This window comes from Macadamia integrifolia, unplaced genomic scaffold (assembly GCF_013358625.1).
Source record: "Macadamia integrifolia cultivar HAES 741 unplaced genomic scaffold, SCU_Mint_v3 scaffold_211A, whole genome shotgun sequence".
NCBI lineage: Eukaryota > Viridiplantae > Streptophyta > Magnoliopsida > Proteales > Proteaceae > Macadamia > Macadamia integrifolia.
Window position 1 is genome coordinate 26,879 of NW_024870644.1, and position 26,195 is coordinate 53,073.

At 42.2% G+C, this 26,195-nt stretch overlaps 1 protein-coding gene across 1 annotated transcript in view; it reads right to left on the bottom strand.

Annotated features, from left to right (window-relative positions):
- Nucleotides 1-641: 641 nt before the first annotated feature.
- The window catches only part of LOC122071342 (guanylate kinase 2, chloroplastic/mitochondrial), a gene marked incomplete in the record, with an annotated part of 36,164 nt that continues 10,610 nt past the window's right edge, over nucleotides 642-26,195 (bottom strand). The window contains 4 exon segments of the mRNA XM_042635681.1: nucleotides 642-1,006; nucleotides 1,745-2,094; nucleotides 10,611-10,802; nucleotides 23,976-24,107. Of these exon segments, the coding sequence (XP_042491615.1) occupies nucleotides 1,756-2,094; nucleotides 10,611-10,802; nucleotides 23,976-24,107 (663 nt within the window).

Sequence of the window (26,195 nt, forward strand, 5' to 3'; positions counted from 1 at the left end):
AGGACGCTTGCATCTAATTTTTCATACCGTTTGTTCTTGATCGACGGTACCCCATTCAGAGGGATCCACAATGATGTCGATGGAAAAGCATCTTTGCTAAAAGCTAGATCGGATTATTGGAGAGCAGCTACTTCAATCCTACTTTTGCTTGTTCCAATTCAAAAGTCCTACAACAACTCAACCTTATCCCAACAGTTCAGAGATACCGTTCAAAAAGGTCAGAGGTCCCATTTCATTACGTGGAAACTATCTGAAATGGTATTTCACTCAGGAACTAACTAAAACAACGGTTGAAATAGCTATACCACTGTTTACTCTACTAATGCAAATGATAAATAAAAGACTTTATTTTTCATTAGAAACCCCCCCCCCTACTTTTATTCATACTTCCAGTTTTTTTTTTCCCTGTTTTTATGTTCTTTTTAAAGGCAGTATTGCCTTTTCGATTCAATGCGTAGAGTTGGGATTTCTCAACAGAATTTACACTGGACCAATATGGCGGGGGAAAATATTCCATTTTGCAGATCATTAAATGGAATTTCACTGTTGAAAGACTTCAATAGATTCCATTTTGCTTCCCTTTTTTTTTTTTTTTTTTTGAGATAAGGAGAAAGAAGCTAACAGTTTGACAATGTTACATCTGCTGGCCTTACATGATCATTTTCAAAACTTCAAATCAGAACAGCCATTAAAGGAGTCTTCATATATCCTCTTCTAAGAAAATGCCTACACTGCTGGCCCATAACAACAGATGAAAATTGGTGGGCAATCTCTAAAGAATGTTATCAGGCTTCAAAATGACTGATCAATAATCATGTGTTGAAGAAGATGCAAAATGTTTCAAATTACTCGTTCTGGTTTATCAAACAGTAAGAGTTGCAACTGTCAGTCATACTTCGACAGATCAAGACTTCCCTCTACCGACCACTCAAATCAGTAGTATGATAAGTCATCTCCCGTACCTTAGAGGGCGTAGATGGTCAGACCTGTTATAGACACTGATAACCTGTCAACACCACAAGATCAAACATATCAGTCTCTTCATTGCGAATGAAGGTGATGCAGCAGTTGTAAATTGCCTAATATTCTGACTTCATGCTCGTTTTTTCTTTCAATGTAGTTGCTTCTGCATTTCAAACAAACAAGATATCTATTCCAAATAGGAGATATAACTTTCTTAAGTTTTAAAAAGGGGAAAAAATGGCTAAACATATCCCAAGAAATAACTAGAAACAGGCAATTGGACCTATCCGGGGAAAACAAAAAGGCAATTGGTGAAAACCCTGTGAAGTCTGGAACCCTTCTTTTTTTTCCAAGTTGAATATGATGAATGGTGGCAGGTTATTGCTTGTATCAACAAATATCATCTCTGCCAACATATACAAAAGATGAATGGTGATTAGCTTTTGTCATTCCTTCACACAACATAAGTAACACTGTCCAATTTTTTTCAAAATATAAATTTTAGGAGCTCATAATATAAGTGATATTGTAAGGTCCTAACATAAGAATGCAACAAATTTAGATTTCACAAATATAAGATTTTATGTTCATCAAACCACAGCCCAGACAACCAGCATTATGGGACATAAAACAACTAATCAAAAGGGTAAGTTTCTTCAATGAGAAGATAATTCTAACTTGCAACAATATGTAAAGATCTTAGCCTGCAAAGTAGTATTGAACTCCAAAAACAACTTCAACAATAAGCATTTTTTATGTGTGGTACAAAAGAGGAGCTCACCACCATACAAATTAGATAGCAGCAGTACGTTGCTGGACTTTAGCCTTCTCTGCATCAATTATAGACTCAACTAGCTTAACTGCATTCTCAAGCTTTCCTTCTGCATTCACAACCACATAGTCGAATTCCTTGAGATGTTTCACCTCCTCACGAGCTGTAGCAACCCTCACAAGAAGTGCCTCAGTGGTCTCTGTTTTACGATCAATAAGCCGCTTCACAAGGGAAGATTCACTTTCAGCAACAAGGAAAATGAAGATAGCAGATTTCCCAAGAATAGATCTGAGAGTTGCAGCTCCCTGTATGTCCACCCTCAGAACAATGTCAAACCCCTTGGACATGAAATCGCTGATCTGGGAAATGAGAACAAACACATCAAGCTACCATTTAAAATTACAAAATGCATAATTTTTTTATTTATCTAAAAACTTGCACTTATCAGCGCCACTCAATATTCGATAATACCCTTACCTATGGGTAATGGGCCCAGGTGCAAATAATTCACAATGTTTGATATTTATGGTACTCCCCAACCAATCAAGATTGATTCCAGCAACTACTAACATGGTCAAAGGGGCAAGAGAAATGAAAACCAATGACGTGACAAAGGACTATAAAGGTTGATATAAAGACAAAATCTAGCAAGGCAAAAACCAAATGATATTTGAAGCATGGCCTTAGTAAGGAATATCTAAACATGAGGCTCTGGGCATTTGCTCCAATTATAGGCAGTTGGCTGATAATGATACGTGATCCTTGAAAAGACACACAGGTATCTTGAATAAGGAAACTAAATGTTTGCCATGAAAAGGGTTATAAAAGCCATTATATATGAATTTCAGCAATTAAAAAAAATTAAATCAAGAACTATATTAAATCGAACAAATAAGAACTATATTAAATCAAATCTGGAGAGGAGAATGCAAACCACAGTGGTCACAGGTCAATGTTTATGTGTATGATAATTAACAGATTAACCACAGGTCAATATTCTAAGAGTCTGGGACATTTTTTCCTCTTGCCCTCCTCTCATAGAGAAAACCTAACCTAAGGTACACTTCCCTCGGCCGTCCCTCTGGAGCAGAGGCCAGGCTGCTCCCCCCCCCCTCCTCCCTCTCTCCCTTCTTCCTGCACTCCCTTTCTCTTCTATTTCTTCCTCTGTTCCTAGTGTCTTGCTAGCTCATCTGGTGTTGTGACTTGGCCTGCCAACCTGCTGCCTGCAACTGCTTGGCTACAGTCGTGTAGGTCGGCTGCCCTTCTGGATTAGCTGCTTCACGGTCGCCATCTCTCCAGGCCTACTGCCCTGCTGGTCACCACTCCAGCCATGGTTTTAAGTATCTCCGATACCGATACGATACCCTCCGATACGTATCTTAAATTTAGCCGGTCGATAAGATACACACCGATACGATACATGAAATTTTTAAAATCCTTTCGTATCGATATATATCCTACAATACATACCGATATGCATCAATACACCACCAATACACATCGATACGATACGATATACCTCGATACGACTTTATGGAAAATATAAAATTGAGGTAAAATGTTCGTTTCGGTATATATTGGTACGTATCGGTGAGTATCGGTATGTATATATCAGCACGTATCGGTAAGTATCGGTGAGTATCGGTATGTACCGATACAGTGCGTTACGGTCATATAATGGCCAAGATGGGTAATTTTTCAGAAAAACACGATTTTTTGAAGGGTTTTTGTTTTAAAGTTGCTGTCAGCCATATTTCTCTCTAACTAAAGTGGAAATCAAGGTTGAGAACAATGATTTTACATTTATGGGACAACTACAAACCTTGAATTCTTAGTACGATACCCTCAATTTAGTGTTTATGCATAATACATGTTATCAATAGCTTTTTTTAACAAATTCTTTATGCAAAAGTGTTTAAAAAAATGTTTCCTATCCATTTATGTGTCTATCTTTAGCGTATCTTAGTGTATCTCCGATACGATACGATACCCTCCGATACGTATCTTAATTTTGGCCGACCGATACTGCAACCGATACCGATACTTTAATCCTTGACTCCAGCTAAGCCTGCAACCCCACTGATCGTCAGCCCCTCTCGGTTGTTAGCCCTACCAGATGCCAGGCTCGTTTGGTCTGTCCGCTTGGCCGCCTGCTCCACCGGACTTGCTTCCCTGTTGGCCGCTCACCTCAATGGCCTCCACCCTCGCTGTCTGCCAGCCCCGCTGGGTCTGCCGGCCGTGGGCAGTCTACCTCGCTCAGTCTGTTGGTAATAGGATTTATGTCCCAATAGGCAGCAGCCACTTCTCCACCAGCCCCGCTCACCTGCTCCTGCACCACTGTCTTCCTGCACCACCCACTTGATCTGCTGCCTCATGGTCATCAGCCCTCCAAGGCCAGCCGTCTACCGGTTCCGCTTGCCTCGCTCAGCTTCTTCCGTTTTGCCACCAGCCGCATGGCCAGCAGCCTCTTGGCCGCCAGCTATGCTCGGCTGGCAGCCACTCCACCGTTGCCTCCGAAAGGCCGGCACCCCCCCCCCCCACTTTGGTTACCTCCTCTGCTAGGCCATCTACCCACTTGACCGTGGCCCCCCACAAGGCCAGCGCCCCTCCGCCGTGGTTCCCTCTTTGCCGGCGACTCTCCTTCATGTTGGCATCTAAGAAATGTAGTGTTGAGATTTGACTGTAAGGGTTTGTGGTTCCCTTCCCGGTTTTGAGGTTTGCCCCTCTCTTCTGTTTGGGCTTCTGGGCCGGGTCATAGTCCCTTTGGGGTTTGTTCCTTGGGCTACAATGGGTATGGTTTTAGCCTTGTCTTCTAAGTGAACATGAGCTGTCCCATGCGAGCTTGTTCTTGCTGTAGCCCATTTGGGCATTTGATGTAGCCCTCATAGCCTTGCTCCCCCTTTCTTGGGGCTTTTAATAAACTTTCTTATTCCCCCAAAAAAAAAACCAGATCAAGCACAAAGTTTCCCATTGTCAACCAAGAATGTGATTAGTATTCTTGCTGGAAATCACAATCAAGGTCAAGTACAGTTTCCAATGTAAGAACTTACCAAGAAATGTCAGAACATTGCTTGTACTGCAAAGGAATCAAAAATGACTTTATTAACAGACACAAAACCAACTCCATATGTCATAACAACACTATTCCTGAACTTTCTGATCTAGTATTCAATGAAGGACAAAACCAAAAACAAGAAATTGCGGTGCTTGTACATATCAGAAGTAACAGTTGGCAACAGAAAGCTATAAAGCAAGATGCAGTGGCAGTGTGATGCATGCAGCCCAATTGATGGCAGTGTGATGCATGCAACACAAATCAATTGGGCCTAATTAGATTTAATTTTAAGTTCCCAATGGGACATGGGCTAAGTATTTGTGGAATTTCCATTGTAATATATCAGTTTTTTTAGTCCAGATCAATGGCGCCCAAGTCACGTAGCAGATTAGCTGTTAATTTTTAGATTTTATTCCTTTCTATTTTCTGCTTTCAAAAATATCTAGACTAGCTTGAATCCGTTTCTAATTTGAGTTGATTATTATTGTTTTCCTTTTTCCACCGTTTTTCCTCCAACATTCAACTTAATTCTAATGCATTTCTCAATGATCACAATGAAGAAGGACTGATACACAAACTTGAGATTCAAGCAATAAACTTTCTGAGCCTGACAATGGAAACTATAATAAAACTCTTATCTAAGTTCTAGAGAATCAAAGTGAAAAATAAAAACTAGCACCTACACTCGTATTTGAGTGATAACCCTACCTTATGGGCTCATAAATAGTCCCAGTACAATGTAAATCCAATAAAACATCAAGCCCAACACCTACATCACCAATCAAAGGTCCACAGAACAAGGCTTAACTAAACCTAGACTTCTTAAACCCGCTTCCATCAAATACAGGCCTTTATGGGGAGCGATATACCTTCCCTTAGGCCTCTGAATTCTAAATCTCATCTGTTTGCTGCCATTACTAAAACTTATAATTTCTAGGGTTGAACTACAATTATTGCTGAATCCTTGCCCTCGAATAAATAGGAAAAAAATGATGGGAAAAGGGCCTGGTTATTTAAGGTTTAAAGAAAATGAAAATAAAAAATTAAGAAGAAAAAATTGGAAATAAGATACTGTTATGGAGCTGCAAACAGTACCTATGAACCATAAGCTTTGCAAAAACCAACTAAGAATAAATCAGAAACTCTTTTACGGTTGTGAACAGAAGCCGTGAACAGTAAGTTTTAAGAATAAGGGTAGAAGAAAATGTACAAAGAATAAAGTTGTAGCAGAAAGGTAAATACAGAAGCAAACCCTAAACAGCAAGGGGAAAGCATTCCTAACGGCAGCAAGGAACTCATCAGAACAGTTAACCCTAAACAAATACCCAAAGGCTTCTCTTCCGATACCCAAAATCAACTCCCCTTTCCATTTCGCATGTGAAGCTCTTTTTTCGCATTTTACAAATCTCAAAGGGGTAAGAAATTAAAATGACAAAGGACATTTCTAACTTAATCTTCCATAACTAACAAAGGCTCTCAGTTATTAAGTGTTGAATGTGGTGAATGATTTTTGTCTAATGGGACACAAGCCTCCTTGAATTATAATATGCAGTGGAACATTCCAGAATCGAGTACAAGACAGACTTACCCTTATAAGACAGTTATAGGGCAATTCTACCTTATACCCAATTTACAACATTAAACAACAACAACAACAAATTCAGCCTTATCCCAGCTGAATGGGGTTGGCTACATGGATCCATGGAAAACAAAAAGGGAAAAACAAAGATCCAAAACATCACAAGAACAAGGCAAAAGAGAAGTAATAGAAAAGATACCAGAGACGTAGAAGACAAATGAAGTAAAGGGAAAGAGGCACAGCTCAGCAAGCCAGGAGAAACTCAGCTACATAAGATCGGCTACATGAATCCGTGCCCCATCCAATAGGCTCTATCCGAAGTCATACTTGGGACAAGACCTAGAATATGCATGTCATTCCTCACCACTTCTCGTAAGGTTAATTTAGGCCTGCCCCTAGATCTTTTAGCTCCTTAAATTTTTATCAGACCACTCCTCTTTACTGGAGTATCCCCAGGCCTCCGTTGAACATGACCATACAATATCAAACAATTTTCTCGAAGCTTGTCATTAATCGGGGCACCTCCCAAATCAGCTCTAATAAGATCATTTCTTATTTTACCCGTCCTAGTTTTGCTACACATCCATCGTAACATCCTCATCTCTGCCACACATAGCTTCTCTATATGGCGCTATGTGGCATTTCTTTACAGCCCAACACTTCGCCCCATACATTAAAGCCAATTTACAACATTAAGCAATCTTAAAATTCGGAAACCCAATATCACTAGTCCCATAACTTATATACCAACGGGCATTTAAGCCCATAAATTAAATCTTAAAATACACTACAAAAGCCAAAGTAAATCCAATGTAAATAAAAGAAGTGAGATCCACAATAAGATCGCCACAATTGGGAAGGGCTTCCTAAATGGTCCACCATTTTGCACCCAAGATTCAAAAACTTGTCTTCTTCCCTATTTCCAGCCAATCCGAACTGCAATTTTGGTGAAATTTCACCAAAATAGTGTATTTTTTCCATGTTTTATGCTTGGCCATCTTGTCTTCTTCATCAGAGGATTTGAAAATGAAGAATCCGTTGTCCAAAAGATAAGTTTCCAATAACCCATTTGGTCTCCATTCAAATATCAATTACATCCCACTGATTAAAAAGTCTATCAGCTTTAATGCACTTAGAACCTTAGGTCCCAAATGACTAGGCGACACAAGCAACCTTTAGCTAGGAACCTCTTTTCCTTTTGCCCAGCTCCCCAGAAACAACGTTCGACTTGCGTGTGTTAAGCATATAGCTACCATTCCTTCTGAGCTAGGATCAAACTCTTCTTGCCTTAGGCCATAAGAAAAAGATGGAAATGACTGTTTCATATTTTATATAAATTTTTTTTTCTTATGAAATGTTTATTAGCGTTGATAGTTCTCTTCTTTAAAGCTTATGCCATAGAAGAGGCTATTGTTGTTCCCACATAAAGGAGTTCTTTCCAACCCGGCGCTAGTGCGAGTGCCTCTTCCGCGCACTACAACTACCTATCTACATAGGGATCATTCCAAGCTCGCCCCGATGTCGATAATTCCCTTCAAATCGATTTCTTTGACCGAAAGATGCATTTCTCTGGTGTCAACGAATACCCCAACCAAAGAAACTAGATATAGCACAAAATTCTCCCAGGAGGGCTATGGTAACTAAATCAGTGGCTCACTTTTTCCAAGTAATGGGAAAAAGGACTGAAACATACCACTCAAAGACTCTACTAAGACAAAGATGTGTGTCAAGAACATAAAGGTAGGATAGGAAGTTGGTCAGATCTAATATGGATCATATGTGGACGGTAGTTTAAGTCGGCGGCTCTCCTAGGGTTCCCTCATCTAGGATCCAGCAAAGAAAGCCGAAGAAAGCCGGACTGCGGTAGCAAGCCCCTAGTAGGCCCCCTACTAGGTTCGGGGTTTTCTTGCTTGCTTTCTCTTGTAATCTACAACCACCCTAATGACGTTTAGGAGCAAAGCAACTTGATACGTTGCGGGTGCCTTCACTTGCTCCTCCACTTGGTAGGTCTCGGACTGTCATTTGCTTGAGCGCCCCAACAAGAAAAATGCTTACCTTTGGAGGAAATAGAAAGAATCCTTCAAGCAAGGTTCAACATATTGGGTTTCAACCGAAATTTCAGAAATTTTGAGGAAACCAAGGAAATTTTCCTACAATGGTGGAAACCAAAGTCCTCACCCCCAAACTGGATTTTTTTGTCTAATTTTTTTTGCACATCCTATTTTTGACCTTTTTAACCAATTCAAAGAATTAGTTTCATGAAAAAAAAAAAAATCAAAAGTGATACTTGTGATGTTGACCCGAGTTTGTTAGTGTACGTTGACTAAAGCTGTACTACTACTACATATATAAGTTACTAACTAGAAATGGAAATACATGATTAAAACAAATAAAACATAATGTAGAGGTTGCAATACAAATGATAAAAATTGAAATCATTCTACTATATTTACAAGTATATTGTACAAAAAAGAATGATATTTAGGGAAAATGGGGTTCACCTTTTTGCTCCAAGAACCTTTACTTAGGTAGATATAATTTGGCTGTGTAAGATTCAAGTGTACAATGAAAGATCGATTGAGAAATTTCATTTTCTTGGTTGATTTCCTATGTTCCTACCTCTTACAGTCAACATAGGGAGAAGTCGATTTTTGCAAAATGGGCTTGTTTCATGGGAAATGAAACAAGCCCTTTTTATAAGGGGTAGGTTAGACAAAATGGTTGAACCCATCGAAACCGTCGAAATGGGTCAAAATTGGAAACACTTGGTTGATTTCCTATGTTCCTACCTCCTACAGTCAAAATAGGGAGAAGTCGATTTTTGCAAAATGGGCTTGTTTCATGGGAAATGAAACAAGCCCTTTTTATAAGGGGTAGGTTAGACAAAATGGTTGAACCCATCGAAACCGTCGAAATGGGTCAAAATTGGGAACTTTATAAGTACCAGTGCATTTCGTATCGCTCTCCCTCGATACGGTCGAAATTTCGACTATTTCGAACAAAATATTGAACCATGCCTCCAAGATCAATATAACAAAGAATAGGATAAAAAACCATCTCCTTTATGTATAATGTCTTAAATCACTGAGGAGTAGAGAAAACAAAAGGAATAGCCCCACCGCTCTTTCCCGGATTCTCAACACGACCTAAAAAAGGAGTCTAAAGGAGGAATGAGTAAATATCTTTAATAAAAAAAGAATTATAAAATATAAACTCACAAAAGCTTAGGTAGTGGGTACTGAGACCCATCTCCTTCAGAATTATTTTTAACCACAAATGTACATATTGCAATAAGCAAAGCTTGGCCATGAAACATAGACTTCTTTTTACACCTTCAAGTAACTAGATTATGACATACTAAACTATGATACCCTAAGTTAGATTTGTGGTCAGCCACTGAACCTGCCAAATTGCATTTGTATGCATCTCCACCTCATATGACCATCTTTGCCAAATGGGAGCCTTTTGCATCTAATGATACCATATGCTACATCTAATGCCTAAATGGGACTCCTCTCGAGCATGCATGAATTGACTAATGACACAAGTCAGAAATGTTATAAATGTGCAGGCATCAGGTATGTGCCTTGCATCTCAAGCATAAGGTGCACAACCTCAGCATGCCTGACATCCAGCAACATGTATTTCCAGTGGGTGAATTCAGGCTCAAGATACACCAGGAGTGCCTCAATGAAGCAGGTATGGTCTCTACAGATAGTCGTGAGATAGAAGATGTAACACCTAATGACACATTAACTTTCAGCTAAAATCAAGAGAAGTACTCAAAAGTCAAATGGAAGATTGATAAAACTTAAAAATTCCATTTTGTAACAGTCGAATCTGGTGGTATTATGGTGAGTTTTGGTCAATTACCGAAACAACAAACAACAACCATAACCTAATGCATGTGAAGATGAACAGAGAGACCACTTTTTCTTTCTTTTTTTGGGGAGGGGGGGGTGAGGTTAAGGGGTTGGGATCAGCATAAAGGTAAATTTCTAGAACAGAAGAGAAAAGAGATTAGGTGCCCAAAATCACATGAGACCAAGCAACGAAAGAAAAATTCCTACACAAAGATAGTCTCAACTACATGTCTACAAAACAACATGAGAATCATCTAATAACCCCCACCCTCCAATGTTACAGTACACCATCCATAACTGTAACACTGTTTAACTGATTGTGTTCTGTTGACAAAACAAACCTTAGAGACCATAATAATTACTGAAGAAACTAAATACCTGTTGCTTTGGGATCCCTTTGTAATCTCCATACACCAGAGCATACTCTAAGAGTTCATTCCTATCGATCATTGAAAGGAACTCCTCCTTTGAAACAAAGTAGTAATCCTTTCCATCCACCTCACCTGGTCGTTTTGGTCGGCTTGTAGCTGTGACAACAAAATGAATACCCTCCCGAACTTCTTGTAATTTCTGTCATAAAATCAGTAATGCATAAGGATTCGGTATCTTGAACAAACTTACTCACCTTAAGCCATAGTTAACAGCTTAATGGTTCTAGAAGCATCAACACCTGCAAGGCTTGAATTAACTAATAGAAAATAAATAGAGTTCCCGAACTACAAATAGATTCTCAATAAAGCAACAAAGGACAACAACATGATTACTAGAAAAGGGAATACCTTAATTAAGGAGAAAAAATAACTAGAATATGAACAATAGAGAGATCTTACCAAGGAGAGAAATGCTAATGAACCCACCAGTGCTTGTGCAAGTGAGCTCAAACATTTTCTCCCACTTTGGGAAGAACTATGGATCACTCAGGTGGGCGATTTCCCCACACTGCACCAACAGCAAATGCCCTGGCCATTGGATAGACAGGTCAAGATCTGGACTGGCCACATGTCCAGTTTCAGACTCAAATTCAATATACCCTGCCATATATAGGACATGCGGGAGCATCCCAATGGCCCATCGGATCAGTTTTTGGTGTTTGGGATATCAAATAATAAGAAATTGGGTTATTACCATCACTGAACTGATTTTGAAGGATACTTTTGGATGGTCATAACTTCTTTATTTTGTGTGATATTAATGTTGTTTGACAAGTTATTGAGTTGCCTATCGAACGAGACCAAAATCCTACAATTCTGACTTGTATTGGGAGATATATGACCACTTTACTGATAACGTGTTGATCCGTGACGGGATTTCTTGTTTAGGAAGTATAATTAGATAAGGATTTATATTTAGTCTTAGTTAACATGTTTTTTATTGATTCTAAATTTAATTAGGCAATGGGTTGAGCACTCATGGGAGTTGTTATATTGTAGACGTTCGATTGAGAGAATGATTGACTGTCTAGACAGACAGCCCTATTTTTATTTATAATTAGTGAAATAAGATACAAGTAAAAGAATGTCTTCATAGGACAGATTTACCCTTATACCCATATTACAACACTCCCCCTCATGTTGGTGCATAGAAATCACACATGCCCAACTTGCATATAATTGGGTGAAACAACTTACTACTTAACCCTTTGGTAAGAATATCGGCTAACTCATCTCCAAACTTAATAAAAGGAATGCAGATCAGTCATTGTTCCAACTTCTCTTTAATAAAATAACAATCAATTTCCACATGCTTCGTCTATCATGTTGAACTGGATTATGAGTTATGCTGATGGCAGACTTAATGTCTGCGGTATAGCATCTTTCGTAAGGGAACAAAGAGACCCAGATCTTTCAAAAGACTCTAGAGCCACATCAACTCGCAAATGCCTTAAGACATGGCTCGAAATTCAGCTTCAACAATAGACGAAGCAACAACAACCTGTTTCTTAATCTTCCAAGTGACCAAATTGCCACCCACAAATGTACCATAGCCAGTCGTAGATGTAGACCTGCGATTATCAAGAGAGCTGGCCCAATCAGCATCTGTGAAAGCCTCAACTCACAGGTGATCATGGAAAGAGAAAAGTATCATTTTTCCTGGTGCAGATTTCAAATAATGCAAGATACGATACACAGCTTCTAAATGTATGGAGTAAGAATTATGCATATACTGACTAATCAGACTAAGGACAAAGGGAAGGGAATGGGATAGATAGATCAACTCCCCAACTAACCGTTGATACTGTCCCTTATCCACAGGATCACCATTCTTAATGGAGAGGTGAATATTGGCTTCAGGACGGGTGTCCGAAGGCAAACAAACAAGCATCCCTGTTTCAGATAATAGGTCAAGGATATATTTCCGCTGAGATAGAAAGATACCTTTGGTAGAGCAAGAAACCTCAATGCCAAGAAAGTAGCGCAATTTGCCAAGGTCCTTGATCTCAAATTCTTGACCCAGGTAAGATTTGAGATGAAAGATTTCTTCTGTGTCACTGCCAGTGACAATGTCATCAACATAAACAATAAGAATCAGAATTTTGATATCAGATCACTTGATAAACAATGTGTGCTTAGCATGACTTTGAGTGTAGCCTATAGATACCATGGCTTTATGGAATCTCCCAAACCAAGCATGAGGAGATTGTTTCAAACCCTATAGCGCACACTTGAGCTTGCAAACTTTCCCTATAGTTTCTTTACAGGAGAATCCAGGACGAACTTCCATATACACTTTCAATATCTTCATGAAGAAATGCTGTTTTATGTCATGTTGTTACAACTACCATCCTAGATTCACCGCAAAGAAAGGATCACAGATCTTTGCAACAGGAACAATCGTCTCCTAGTAGTCAAGACCATAGATATGAGTGAATCCTCTAGCAACCAGCCTAACCTTGTACCGATCCACAGTGCCATCCATATTTTGCTTCACTGTGAAGACCCACTTGCAACTCATTGTTCTCTTGTGTGGAAAAGACACATCAATTCCCAAGTATCATTCTTGTTTAGGGATTGCATCTCCTCAACCATGGCTACCTTCCACCGCAGGTTTGTAAGAGCCTCATTCCAATTCTAGGGAAGCGAAATAGAAGACAAAGAAGACATAAAAGCACGATATAAAGAGGAAAGAGAGTTGTACAAAACCACCTGAGCAATAGGGTAGGGTACAAAATCTCATCCCGTTATCGACAGAAATAGGTAACTTAAGAGATGGATCAGAAATAATAGGAGACTCGGGAAGAAATTACCAGACGGAGTAGAACCTAGATCAAGAGGTGGTGTTGACTGGGTAAAGTTGGCTGAGCTGTGGCGGTGACTATTTGCTGCTCATGATTCCAACAAATATACACTTTCACAATAGGCTAATGTTGTCGATCAATGTCTTGTATCTCCCCCTAAACTGAAGGAACTAATGGGTAGGCGAGCAAGAAGGTCTAGAAGAGGAGCAACAAGGGGTGGCACATCTTCACCAAACAGAGATTCCCCCTAGAAGAGGTGCTGGGGAAAAATAGGCAGCGTACTCATGAAACACCATATCCATAGTGACAAATACGCGAAGAGACAGAGGATGGTAGCACTTCTAGCTCTTCTAAGTAGCAAAGTAACCAATGAACAAACACTTGAGCCCCCGCGGATCTAACTTTCCATGGTGATGGTGATTCGCACAAAACAAGCACAACCACATACCTTCCTTGTCCGATCTCATTGGCCCTCGTGATCGTACAGGAGCCACATACACATATATATGCACATTATATATAGGGGTAAAAGAATGCTACCTCCCAGGGCAGGTACACGCCAGCGGGAGTGGCCAACGGGAGACACGCACGAGCATCTTCAATACAGGGCAGCATGGTCTTTCCGCACCTTTTGTGTCTCAGTGCAGGTACATGCCAATAGGTAACGTTCTTTCTTTCATATACAAATGTCATAGGCTACACCCACGACTAACTCACCAGTGTGTGCGAAATATGTTGTTACCCCATCTCTGTTGCCCGGTATCTCACCAATCTCCCACCCATGACTAACTCTCTTCCTCTCTCTCCTACCTGAGAGATGTTACACTCACGACTCTCACAATTCTCTCTCCTCTCTCTCTCTCCCCCTCACCCTCCCTTTCCCTTTTTCCCTCCCTTCGAGACTTTTCTTCCAATTTGCCCTATGCTATCCCCATCACAGCCTATCTTCCCAAATTACCCCTTACCCCTTTGCTATTTCCCTCAACAGAAACACCTTACCAATTTCCTCTCTACCTATGCCAATACTCTACACAATTCTCTTGGCTAATTCTCCCCTGATACCTACAATTTTCTCTCTGTTGACACTTCTACATCTCAAACAGTCTTTGCCAACACCCCTTACCTAATACCCATCACCGAAACCCTTAACCAACAACAACAACAAAGCCTTATCCTAATTTAATAGGGTCGGCTACATGGATCCAAGCAAGGACAAAGAAGATAAAGGAAAAAAGTTGAGGGAAGCAAAAGACAAAAACAGTAACGAAGTAGAACACAGCTAGATGGGGTCCACCGCATGGATCCTAGCTCTTGAATCCGCTCTATTCAAGGCCATACTAGGGACCAAGGCTAAATTGAGCATATCTTTCTTCACAACCTCCCCTATGGTCATTTTTTCCCCGGACCTAGTTCTTTTAGATACCTCAATATGGATTAAATCACTTCTCCTTACAGGAGCATCCACAAGCTCCTTTGGACATGATTATACTACCTCAAACGACTTTCTCGAAGCTTATCATGGATTGGGGCAACTCCCAAATCCACTCTAATACGTTCATTCCTTACTTTATCCTTCCTTATTTTTCCGCACATCCATCTTAACATCCCCATTTCTGCTATACTTAGTTTGTTTACATGCCGCTTTGTAACCACCCAACATTTTGCCCCATACATCATAGCTGGGCGAATGACTGTCCTATAGAATTTTCCTTTGAGCTTTATAGGAACATGTCGGTCACACAAGACTCCTAACGCACCTCTCCACTTCATCCATCCTACTTTAATTCTATGTGCCACATCATCATCAATATCACCTTATTTGTTAATGATTGACCCCAAATATCTAAAACATCGCTTTGTGGCATCTCTTTCTCCTCAATAGTCACCACATCGTTGTCCCTCATAGTATGACTAAGACTACACATCTCATATTCCCCTACCGTGTCACAAATGGTGGAGCCATGGAAGGTCATATCAACCTAGATCCATTCTCTACACAAGGGGAGGGGAGATCAATGTGCCAGCCAACAGCTGCAGAGAACCTTCTTCTAGACAGATGAGGAGAAGGGGCCAGAGAAGAAGAGATCGTCAATATTTTCAATCCCATTCCAGCAAAAGCAACAAAAGGGGGAGACCAGGATATGGCAATGGATGAGGAAGGCCTGCATAGGGAGGCAGTTGGAGAGAAAGCACCAAGCAGTGAAGTTGTGGCGAGGAATATGGCCTTTAAACTACGCCAAGGGAAAGAGGTCCTCGGAGTACAAATATGGTTCTAGGCAGACGTAGAGGAGAACATCCCAGTTGGGGAAGGGAGCCAGTTGTTTTTATCCTCTTTGCCCCAATGACCAGGAGGGACAGGAAGGAGGGAGGGCTAAAGGTCAGCCAAGGGAAAGGGGAAGGAGGGGGTCCACCATCCATTCTCCCCGAGAAAGGATCGAGGCAACAACGGATCTGGGCAAACCTAAGGAGTAGAGAATCCGGGAAGAGGTGAGGAGGATGCTAGCAAGGTGCTAAGGATCCAGCCAAAGGGAGGTATTGGAACCGTTCCCTATGGAATAAGGAATGGCATTAAGGGCCTAGGATCAACTGGCAAGGATGTTGCGCCAGATTCAGGAGGCAACAATAACAGGAGAAGCAGTCAAATGGAGTCGTGCTTGGGAGGAGAGGAATAGATCCAAGAGACCCAAATGTTGTTCTGTTTGGAGGCAATCTTCCAAATAAGCTTTGAGAATGCTGGCAGATGTCTTTGAGCCTGCACACTCCAAGGCCACCCTCAGACTTGGGAAGGTAGACCTTTCCCAACTCAAAGGGTCGAGGAATTTGGAGGAATCAGATCCTTTCTAAGGAAGGAGGAGAGAAGGGACTCAATAGCCTTGGACATTGCAATGGGAAGGGCAAAGACACTAGACCAATAGAGGGACATTGATTGAAAGACAAATCTGATGAGAACCAAATGGCCGGCATAGGAGAGCGAGCAGCTTTGTTTTCCAGGGCTGGAGCCTTCTCCTCATCTGGTCCAGAATAGGGGAGCAATGGTGGGCAGTGAGCCTGGAAGGGATGAGGGGGAGATCCAGATATTTAACAGGGAGGGATCCAAGGGGGAACCCAGTGATTTAAAGAAGATTGTCGCAACATAAATCAATGACCCCATAGAGGAACAAGCTAGATTTAAGGAGGTTAATGTGGAGATCCAAAATAGATTTAAAGAGGTGAAAGGAAGATATGATGGAGGTATGGAAGCAGGGTCGGCTTTGGAGAAGATAATGAGATCATCGGCAAAGGCAAGATGGGTGAGCAAAAGGGCCTTGCATTTGGGAATAGGGGAGATGAGATGCTGATCGGTGAAGGATTGGATGGAGTGGGACAAAACCTCAAGGGCAAGGGAGAAAGAGGGCATCCTTGCCAAATACCCACAGAGGAGAGGAAGCATCCAGCAGGGCTGCCATTAAAAAGGACAAAGAAGGAAGGAGAAGAGATGCAGGAGTGGATCTAATGAACAAAGGAGGGGGGGAAGCCATTTGGAGAACTTGTTCAATGAAGTCCCAACGGAGGGAATCAAACACTTTGTATCAATTTTGAGAAGGGCAGCCGAGGAGTGCAACTTTATATCGAAACCATGGACAATTTCGTGACAAAGCAAGATATTGTCCGTAATGCTCCTGCCGGCAATGAAAGCCAATTAGTTGGGACTAACTAAGGAATCAATCACCATCTGGATCCAGTTGGCTAAGATCTTAACAATGAACTTGTAGAAGAGATTGCAAAGGGAGATGGGCCTAAAGTCAGGCATAGGATTAGCATCCTCCTTCTGGGGATGAGACAGAGAAAGGTATAGTTAATGCCAAATATTTGACCAAGGGAGAAGAAAAAGAAGCTTCGGATGGCCTTGATCAAATCGTCTCTGATGATATGCCAACAGGAAGAGAAGAATCCCATACTGAATCCGTTAGGCCTAGGGGCCTTATTTGCTTTGTGAGAGAGAACAGTAGCCAGAATCTCTACATCAGAAGGGATGGAGAGGAGGGAGGGGATGAGGTGACTTGGGATGGTTTTGTTGATGAGGTTAGGGGGGAGGAGGGATGGGAGAAGGTGAGTTGAAAATATTGGAGAAATAAGAGGCCACTTTAGCTTTGATCTCCTCAGGATTGGAAACTCCTAGAGCGGGTGGTAAGCTTGAGGATGGAATTGGCATTAGAGCGGGCCTTGATGGAACAAGGGAAGTAGGCCGAGTTGGAGTCGCCAAGGTTAAGCTACGTGATCCTGGATTTTTGCCTAAGGAAGCTTTCCTCGTGAGCAAGAAGGGAACAGAGCTTAGTAGAGACCTATTTTTCCTCATCGGCCAAGGGAGAATTGAGGGGGTCAAGCTGGAGTCTAGATTGAATGAGATTAATCCTATCCATGTAAACGGAGAGATTAGAGGAAATGTTACCAAAGGAGTTAGTATTCCAGCTTTTCAGGGTAGGCAATGTTGAGTCTGCTATACGGCTTTAGGCCAAAAAGTAGACTAGCCACCGAACTAGGTCAATGCTTAAAAAATGGGTGGGACCTCCGACCCCCTCGCTTCTAATTGTGATGTTCGCTCTCACTTGACATTGCGCAGCTTCCTAGAGAAGGCAATGAGAGGGGACGAGAGGGCATGGACTGGGATGGACCAGACGTCCTGCGCCAGAGGGAGGAAGTCTTGGTGAAGGGACCACATATCAAAATATTTGAAGGGCTTGGGACCAAAGGAGATCAAGGGGTGAACAAGGAGGGAGATCGAGGAATGGTCAGAGATGCCAGGTAGCTCAAAAGTGACATGGGAGGGGAAAGCTTTAAGCCAAGCTTCATTGACAAGGGCTTTGTCGATCTTACAAGCGATCCTGTCAGGGCCATTACGACAATTGAACCAATTGAATTTGGAGCCTGACCAGCACAAGTCATTGACTCTGATGTCATCAAGGCACTCATTGAAAGAGTCAAAGGAAGGGAGGTCCAAGCTAGTCCCTCCAATTTTCTCATGGGAAGCTCTGATGACATTGAAGTCTCTAGCAATGGCCTGAGGATGGGGACCGGAGAGGGAGGAGAAGGAGCGGATATCATCCTAGAGGGGGATCCTATCCAGAAAGCGGTTGAGGGTATAGACGACGAATAGGAAGCAAGGGTGTGGGAAGGAGGGGGAGGACTTGGAGAGGCGAATGGATTGAATAGAAGAGGAAATACAGAATATGTTGAGGAAGGGGTTCCAAAGAATCCAAATGCGACCATTAAGGCAATAAGAGTAGTTGGAAAGGAAGTCAGGGGAGGGGGCAATAGAAGCGGAGATGTGGGAAGTATTAGGGTCCTGGATATGGGTTTCTAAAAGGCAACAGAGAGCAATTTTGGAAGACTTCACTGGGGCACGGATAGAGGCTTGTTCTACAGGGGAGTTCAGCCCATAGACATTATAGATGGTCCAGGGGGTCGTCATTAGAGATGAGAGGGGGTGGGGTGCATCGATTGCTCAGGGGAGCAGGGAGGAACCTCATGGCCTTTGGAGGCCTTGGAGGAGCTCAACCTAGGCCGTTGGTGGTATTCCTTAAGGAGGGAGGGGGAAGGGGCCTTCGATTTTTTAACTGTATAGGGAGGAGCTTTTGAGGGAAGATGGGAAGAGGTATGAGAGGATCTGGCCTTCTTGGGGCAACCAATAACAATGGCCACAGTAAAGGCAACTGCAGCTTCAATAAAATTGACCACCAAAGGGAGAGGAGCACAAGGTTGCAGGTACATAGTAGGCTCGGGAGAGGCCTGAGCAAACCGAAGAGTCGAGGAAGAGCCTTCTAAGGCTTCCGTGGTAGGCGACGCAACGACTTATGATGAAGAATGGGGGCCCGTTGGATTAGCAATGACAAGGATCATATTCTAAGGATGTGAACTCATAGCAGGGTCCATGTCCTTAGAATGCAGCAGTGAAGCTCCAAAATGGGATGCAGGCTGAGGGGGCTCGAGGTGCTCAGGAAGGGTCTGAGTGAACCAGAGAATCGAGGAAGTGCCTTTCGAGGCAACGAAGATACCTGGATGGAAAGTTGAGGGAGTCCCAGGGGGCGCTTGAAGGTTGGTGAGACAGTCTCAGGTTGTGAGGCGGTAGGCCAAGGATGGAGGGTAGCAATTGAGGCGGCAGCAAGCACGGCAAGGGCAGTGGAGGCATGCTTAGGAGGGGCCTGAGCTGACCGGAGAGTCGAGGAAGAGCCTTCCAAGGCTACGGCAGCAGGGGAGGCGGAGTCATGCGACAACACAGCAGGGGTGGCAGTTGGCAAAGCCAGAGGGAGAGCAACAAAGGCCAAAAGAGGCGGAGGAGGCATTGAATTAAAGCCAATGGCAAATGGGGGCGCAACAGAGGCGCCGAAAGGTGGAGAGAGGTAGGGGCAAGAAATATTACAATCAAAGGTGAGAGGCTTGGCAAATGGCCAGGGGAGAAGAGCCCTGCGAAGGGTAGCTGGGCAAGGAAAGCAGGTTTGGATAGGAGGCGGGTAAGGAGAAATGGGTGAAGCTAGAGTCAGTTAAAAGGGAGGAGGGTCGGGTGGATGGTGGTGGGTCTCTGAGTCAGGTAAAGAGGAGTGGCAAGGGGGGGGGTTTGGACACGAGGTTAGAGAGTTGAGAGGTGGTTCAGGTCCAAACAGAGGAGTGGGAGAAGAGATGCTCAAAGAGGTATAAAGACTAGGGGGATAAGAGGGGTCAAGGGGAGGGAAGGGCAAACGATGTCGGTTGCATACAGAAGGAGAGTGGAAGGACGGGGTTTCAGGAAGCAAGGGGATAGAGCCAGCAGTTGGGCTAACGACAACAGGTTCAGGTGTCAGAGTAGGAGACGGTGACCAATGGACATCGATTCATCGTCCTCTGACTCAGAGAGAGACAAAAGGGAGAAATGGTTAAGTCCAATGGACAAACGGCGCTGGACTGATGGGTCTGTAGATGCAGCTCTTGCAAATGGCGAAAGCCCTTCGCGAGGGTCAAGGACCACTATACGGCTTCATCTCTGGCAAAGGTGGAGCTTCTTTCTTCCACAGTGAGCAAGGGCGGGAGATAATAAAGGATCAATCTCTCAAAGGTCTTAACTCCATCAGGATGCTTGAGGGTCAAACAGGTTAACATCAAGGACATGGGGGCTTAAATGGAGGAAGTAGGCACAGTTTCATTGATCAGAGACTTAGCAAGTGCGGCAGAACAATTCTTGGTCAAGTGGTCGAAAGTAGTGAGGTGGTATCTATTCGTATTCAACAAGTTAATCAAAAGAGAACCCCTTATCATCTATAATTGTAACGACTGAAGGCAGGGGCTGATCTACAGAGGCTTCAACACAGATTCAAGCGAAGGCAAGCCTATCCATTAGCTTAGTTCTTTTATCTGAGAATAGTGGTATTTCGATGATGGAGCAAGTGATGCTAAGTCTTTGAGGACACCAGAAGTGCAGGAGATTGGGGAGTGCGATCCAATGGGGATGGGCTTGTAGTTGACTTTGGCAAGAGAGGTATATTAATCCCAGTGCCGAAGGAAGATCGGCTTCTTCCAGATCAGCCAAGGACCACCTTCCAGGGCTATGATTTTGTCAGCGGGATCGATGAAGTTGAAAATTAACAGACCGTTGTCAAGAAGAAAAATGGAAAGGGAGCCTAGAATTTTCCATTGTTTGGTGAGGGATGCCTTAAAGATGTGGAAGGGAGGTCTAGCTCCAAGGAAGTGGCCGATGACGCAGTTATGCCACTTGAAGATTTCAGCCTCAAGCAAACCCACAGTGCAAAGACCAACGAGCTTGTCATAGACAAAGGAGGGAGGGACAAAGAATAGGGAGTAGCCGGCTATGGGAGGTGCAGGGGAGGGGCAAGTAACAGAGGCCCAAGACTAGGGAGGAGGAATAAGGGAGGGGGGAGCTCTGGTGGGGAAAACCACCGAAGAAGAGGGCATAGGCGGAGGTGGTTAGAGGTGCATGGGGAGGGGGTTGCAGAGGGATTTCATCGGGTCAAAGTTAATCCATGATTTTGGACTATTATTGTTAACAATTCATTTACTGAATGATGTACGTTTTTTCCAAGTGCCACTTAAATTGATTAGATGAGAGCAATGTTAGAGATTTAGTACTGTGATAAACAAAAGAAAAAGAAAAAAGAAAACGGGAAGATAGAAGAATCATATGGGGCAATTTGATCGCCCCTTATTTTCTCCTATTATAGGGATTCTGTGTCAGGGGTCAGGGTGCTGTTAAGGGGCATCTATATGTTCAGAAAATGGATTTTTTTTTTTTTTTTGAATAACTTAATTCATTACCAAGGAAGAAGAATATACAAAGGGAGAAGGGGGGGGAGCCGCAAGGGATAAGGCCTCAGGGCAGGCAGCAACAACAAGGGGCTGAGGGCCCAACTAAGAGAAGGGATACATCAAGGGCGGAAGGCCCCAAGAAACAACAGAAAGCTTGTTCCTTGGGGAATCTATAACAAGACAATGGCGGAGACAACCAATCTTGGAACTAACATCAAAGTAGATAGTTTTCCAAATCTTATCGAAAGATCGAGAGCTGGAAGTCCATCTACGCAGATTGTGCTCCATCCAAATCTGAGTGATCATGGCATCGGATACGAGTTTCCCAATAGTATCACAAATAGTACGCCCTCTAAAAGTCATGTTAATCCAGATCCATTCTATGGACAAAGGAAGGATTCTCCCGTGGGACAGCCAACAGAATATGAGGACCCTCTTCCAAATAGAGGAGGCGAAAGGGCAAAAGAAGAAAAGATGGTCAACATTTTCAGTACCATTCTAGCGAAGACAGCAAGAGGGGGGACCTGACTGTGCTGGTAAATGAGAAAAGATTGCGTAGGGAGGCAATTAGTGATTGCACGCCAAGCTATGAAGTTGTGATGCGGAATGTGACCTTTGAAGCACGAAGGGACCTTTGGAGCGGATGAAAACCCAAGCAAAGGCAAAAGAGAACGAACCCTGGGAGAGGGGAGCCAGAGGACCTTATCCTCTCTACCACGATGGCCAGGAGGGATAGGGGGAGGGAGGACCAAAGATCAGTTAGGGGAGGGGGGAGAAGGGAGGAGAGCAACCATTAGCAAAAAGAACAGAGGTAACTTTGGCCTTTCTGCTCAAACCTGAGGAGTAGATAGATCTAGGCAAGATCAAGGAAAACAAGATACCGAAGGGATCCCAGGGGTCCATCCAAAGCAAAGTGGAGGATCCATCTCCAATAACATAGGAAATCGCACCAACAGCCATAGGTCTAGAGGTAAGGATTTTACGCCAGATCCAAGAGGCATTAGAGGAGGGGGCAACAATCCAAAGAGAATCATTCTTGAGAAGGTAGGAGTAGACCCAAGAGACCCAAATACTGTTATGTTTCAAGGCAATTTTTAAGATGAGCTTCAAGATGCCGAGAGAGTTGACATCTTTGACTTGCCTAAGACCTAAGCACCTTCCGTTTTGGGACTGCAAACCTTAGACCAACTCATGGGGTGGAGAAATTTTGCGGGTTTTGCTCCTTTCCAGAGGAAGGAACAGAGGAGGGAATCTTGTTTTAGTAGTTCTGTTTTTGGAGTGGGGGGGTGTCCGAGCATTACCTATGCTGCACTATACATGTTCACTTCAATCAGCATCAATTAGTATATTATGTCTAATAGTTTATTGTGTTGAGAAGTGCAAATGCTTCTGTCACCAATAATCACTTTCAACCTTTAACCTGCTTCCATAAAAAGAAAACCCTGGTTCACATGTTTTACCCATTCAACTACCAAAAGTGCAGGTCAAAATTTATATTGTTTATAAAACCATATTTTTATTAATATAGGAGGTTATTAATTTTGAGAATATGTCAATATTCTAGGTATCAATAACTAGAACTACAAAATGTATCTTAAAAATTAGTATCTTATTGGATATGGTTTACATAATCAGGCTAGAATATATGATCTTATATTTTTATGATATGTATAAAATAAATAAATAAATAAATAAACAAAAGAGAGAAATTATATAAAGAACTGAGAATAAGAGTAGAATTGAGTAAATAAAATAAAAATATCTATCAATCTAATACTCTACACAGTTTTTCACATATATGAGGTGCATGAGAAAACCTTATCTATAGACAAAATGCTCCAAAGTAGTATTGCAGAATTTATGAAAGATATGAAATTGTAATTATCACAGAAAGCATAAAGAAGAATCTAGTAGTGTCATTGTGAAACCATAAAAAGGCAATCTCACTGAACTACAGCAATTTTTATCCTGCAAAAGAGCATCAGCTCCTCCTATTTTCTACAAACCATTTAGAAATTGTTCAGTATCAGAATATAAATTATGAGAATTCCAACAGTAATGTTCACCAAATTCCTCATTTCAAAGTTTCAGCAACTTCACTTGTCTGAGAACTTCATTTATTATTGAGGTTCAAACATGTGGAACTGAATATCCTTGAGCATTCTGCATACTTTACCCACTAAATACAAATATGAGCGGTAAATATTGAAATGCTTACAAAGTGATAAATCTGATACCTTGATGACAGCGTCTTTGCCAACACCACTAGGTCCACTGATAACAATAATTCGAGGATTTGGAGCTGGTGATAATGGTTCTGAACTGAAGGGTGAACCTAAAGCTGCTTCAAGCCCTCTTAGCAATTCAGCCTGCCAAGACAACTTAAACATTACTTAAAGGAAGGATATGATGCATTCCAGAAGCCTGGAAATTAAAAAACTTAAAAAGATTCAAATTTGTTTTGTTTGAGAGGGTCCACAAATTGGGGATAGCAAAGTCTTGGAATTATATCTACTAAAAAAGGGGGGAGGAAAAATAATCATAAATTTCAGGAACCATGCCTAGATCTTGATTCTAAAATTGCACAAGCTAGTTTTCCACATATAGAAAATCATGATCCTATGGATATGGGTAAGACTGTAAATATGGCGATGACGGAAAACTGCCACAGTTAATATTGAAGTGGTCTTTATGTCTCAGATTACAAAGGAATAACTTCCTACTCATCCATATCAGTATGTATGTCCAAGATCTTTATCTGGACCCAATGAAGATAAAAATTGGAGAATTCCAACGTATGTTCTTTACTGCAATCATTGACCAGATTGTTCAAGCCTTTGGATCATGGAGTCCAAAATCCAGCTCATTATAACCTCACCTGCTTCCATCCTAAATCCAAAATGCCATTTTCTCACACATCCCAAGTTTTGGATTCGCAATAATAATGGTACCAGTATAACAGAATAGTAGAATGGATTATAACCTCTTCCCATAATTAGTAGATCAGACCTAATGATGCATTTCAAAAATTAAAACTAGTCATCTCACCCCAACCCAATAAGTCAAATCTTTTGACCCCTTACCCAATCCCAACATAGATGGGTTGAAACCCAATCCATATGCACTCATTCCAAAGATTCCATTGACCACCTTGGTCGGACAGCTAGGGCTAGTTGGGCAGTTCTACAACTGGTTTCACCATTTCACCACCTACGGAATAGATAAAAGAGGCCAAGGGCTTAGTGATGCAGAGCATTTATTTGGACCGTGTTGAACCTGTTTGAGAATCCAGATCACGACTCAGGTCCAATCTTGGTGAAAATAAAAAATAACACTTGGTCGCCTTTTTCTCCTTAAGGCAGGTGCCTTGTCACTTAAGCGCTTAGTCAGCCCTCCAACACCTTGGTTCACCTTGGCACCATGACAACTATGGTAGGATATTAGTAGTCTATTTAATTATTTGGATTTATCTTATAGTATTTTGTTTTACTTTGAATAGTCTAGCTAGTAGTAGAGTTCCATTATATTCCAGTTTTAGAGTTAGAATAGGAGTGTTTTGAGAATGAATTGAGTTTGAATGTGTGTGTGAGCCTACGTGGCGTGTGTAAGCTTCCCCCACTCACCTCTTCTTATGCGATTTCCTCTCTCCCCTGCAACAGAGAATTCCTTCTCAGATTTTCCCTTTTCCTAACCAGCTCTCACCAATTTAGTATCAAAACCGAAGGATCCATCTCCTCCCCATCAATCTCTCTCTTCCCTCTTCTAAACAGTACCTGTTACTGTTTCCCTTTCTTTGAGAGATTCACTAAAGCAACATCTGTTACTGCCAGTGAAAACAAACAAAACAGCAAACCCCTCCCTTACAACTACCCCACAACAACCCCTCCCTCTATATTCCCACAGATTTTCCCCTTCAATCTCTCTCTCACTTCCACCCCTTATCCAGACCATATTTCCCCAACGATATCCAACCATAACCCATCTTTTTGATTCACCCCCATCCCTCTAAGAAATCCCCACTGCCCTCCCTTCCTGGCTAGTTCGATTCAGCCCCTCTAGGGCTCCTCCAAGAAAGGAAAGAAACAAAGAGAGAGAGAGAGAGACCAGAAAAAAAAAAAGGTGAACTCCAACCTGGTTTCGAATCCCCCGTAGCAAGTCGCCTCTTCCGTCGAAGTACAGTCTCCCTGTTGAAGTTGAATACCAAATTCCTTGTCAAGATCAAACACCACCACTGGTTCCTTGCATCGACGCCCTCCTCTGTCACAACTCACAACACCTTCATCACTGGTTTCCTTTATTGGTTCTCTAGAGGTAGAATATGAGTGGGATATGCCCTCATCAGTCACAACTCCCAACACTAAGTCCCCTCTTAAGAACCCTATTCCCCATCTTGCCCCCCTTTCAGAATTACCCCCTCCCTATTTCATCCATGTTAATGTGTTACGCGGTTGCCTTCC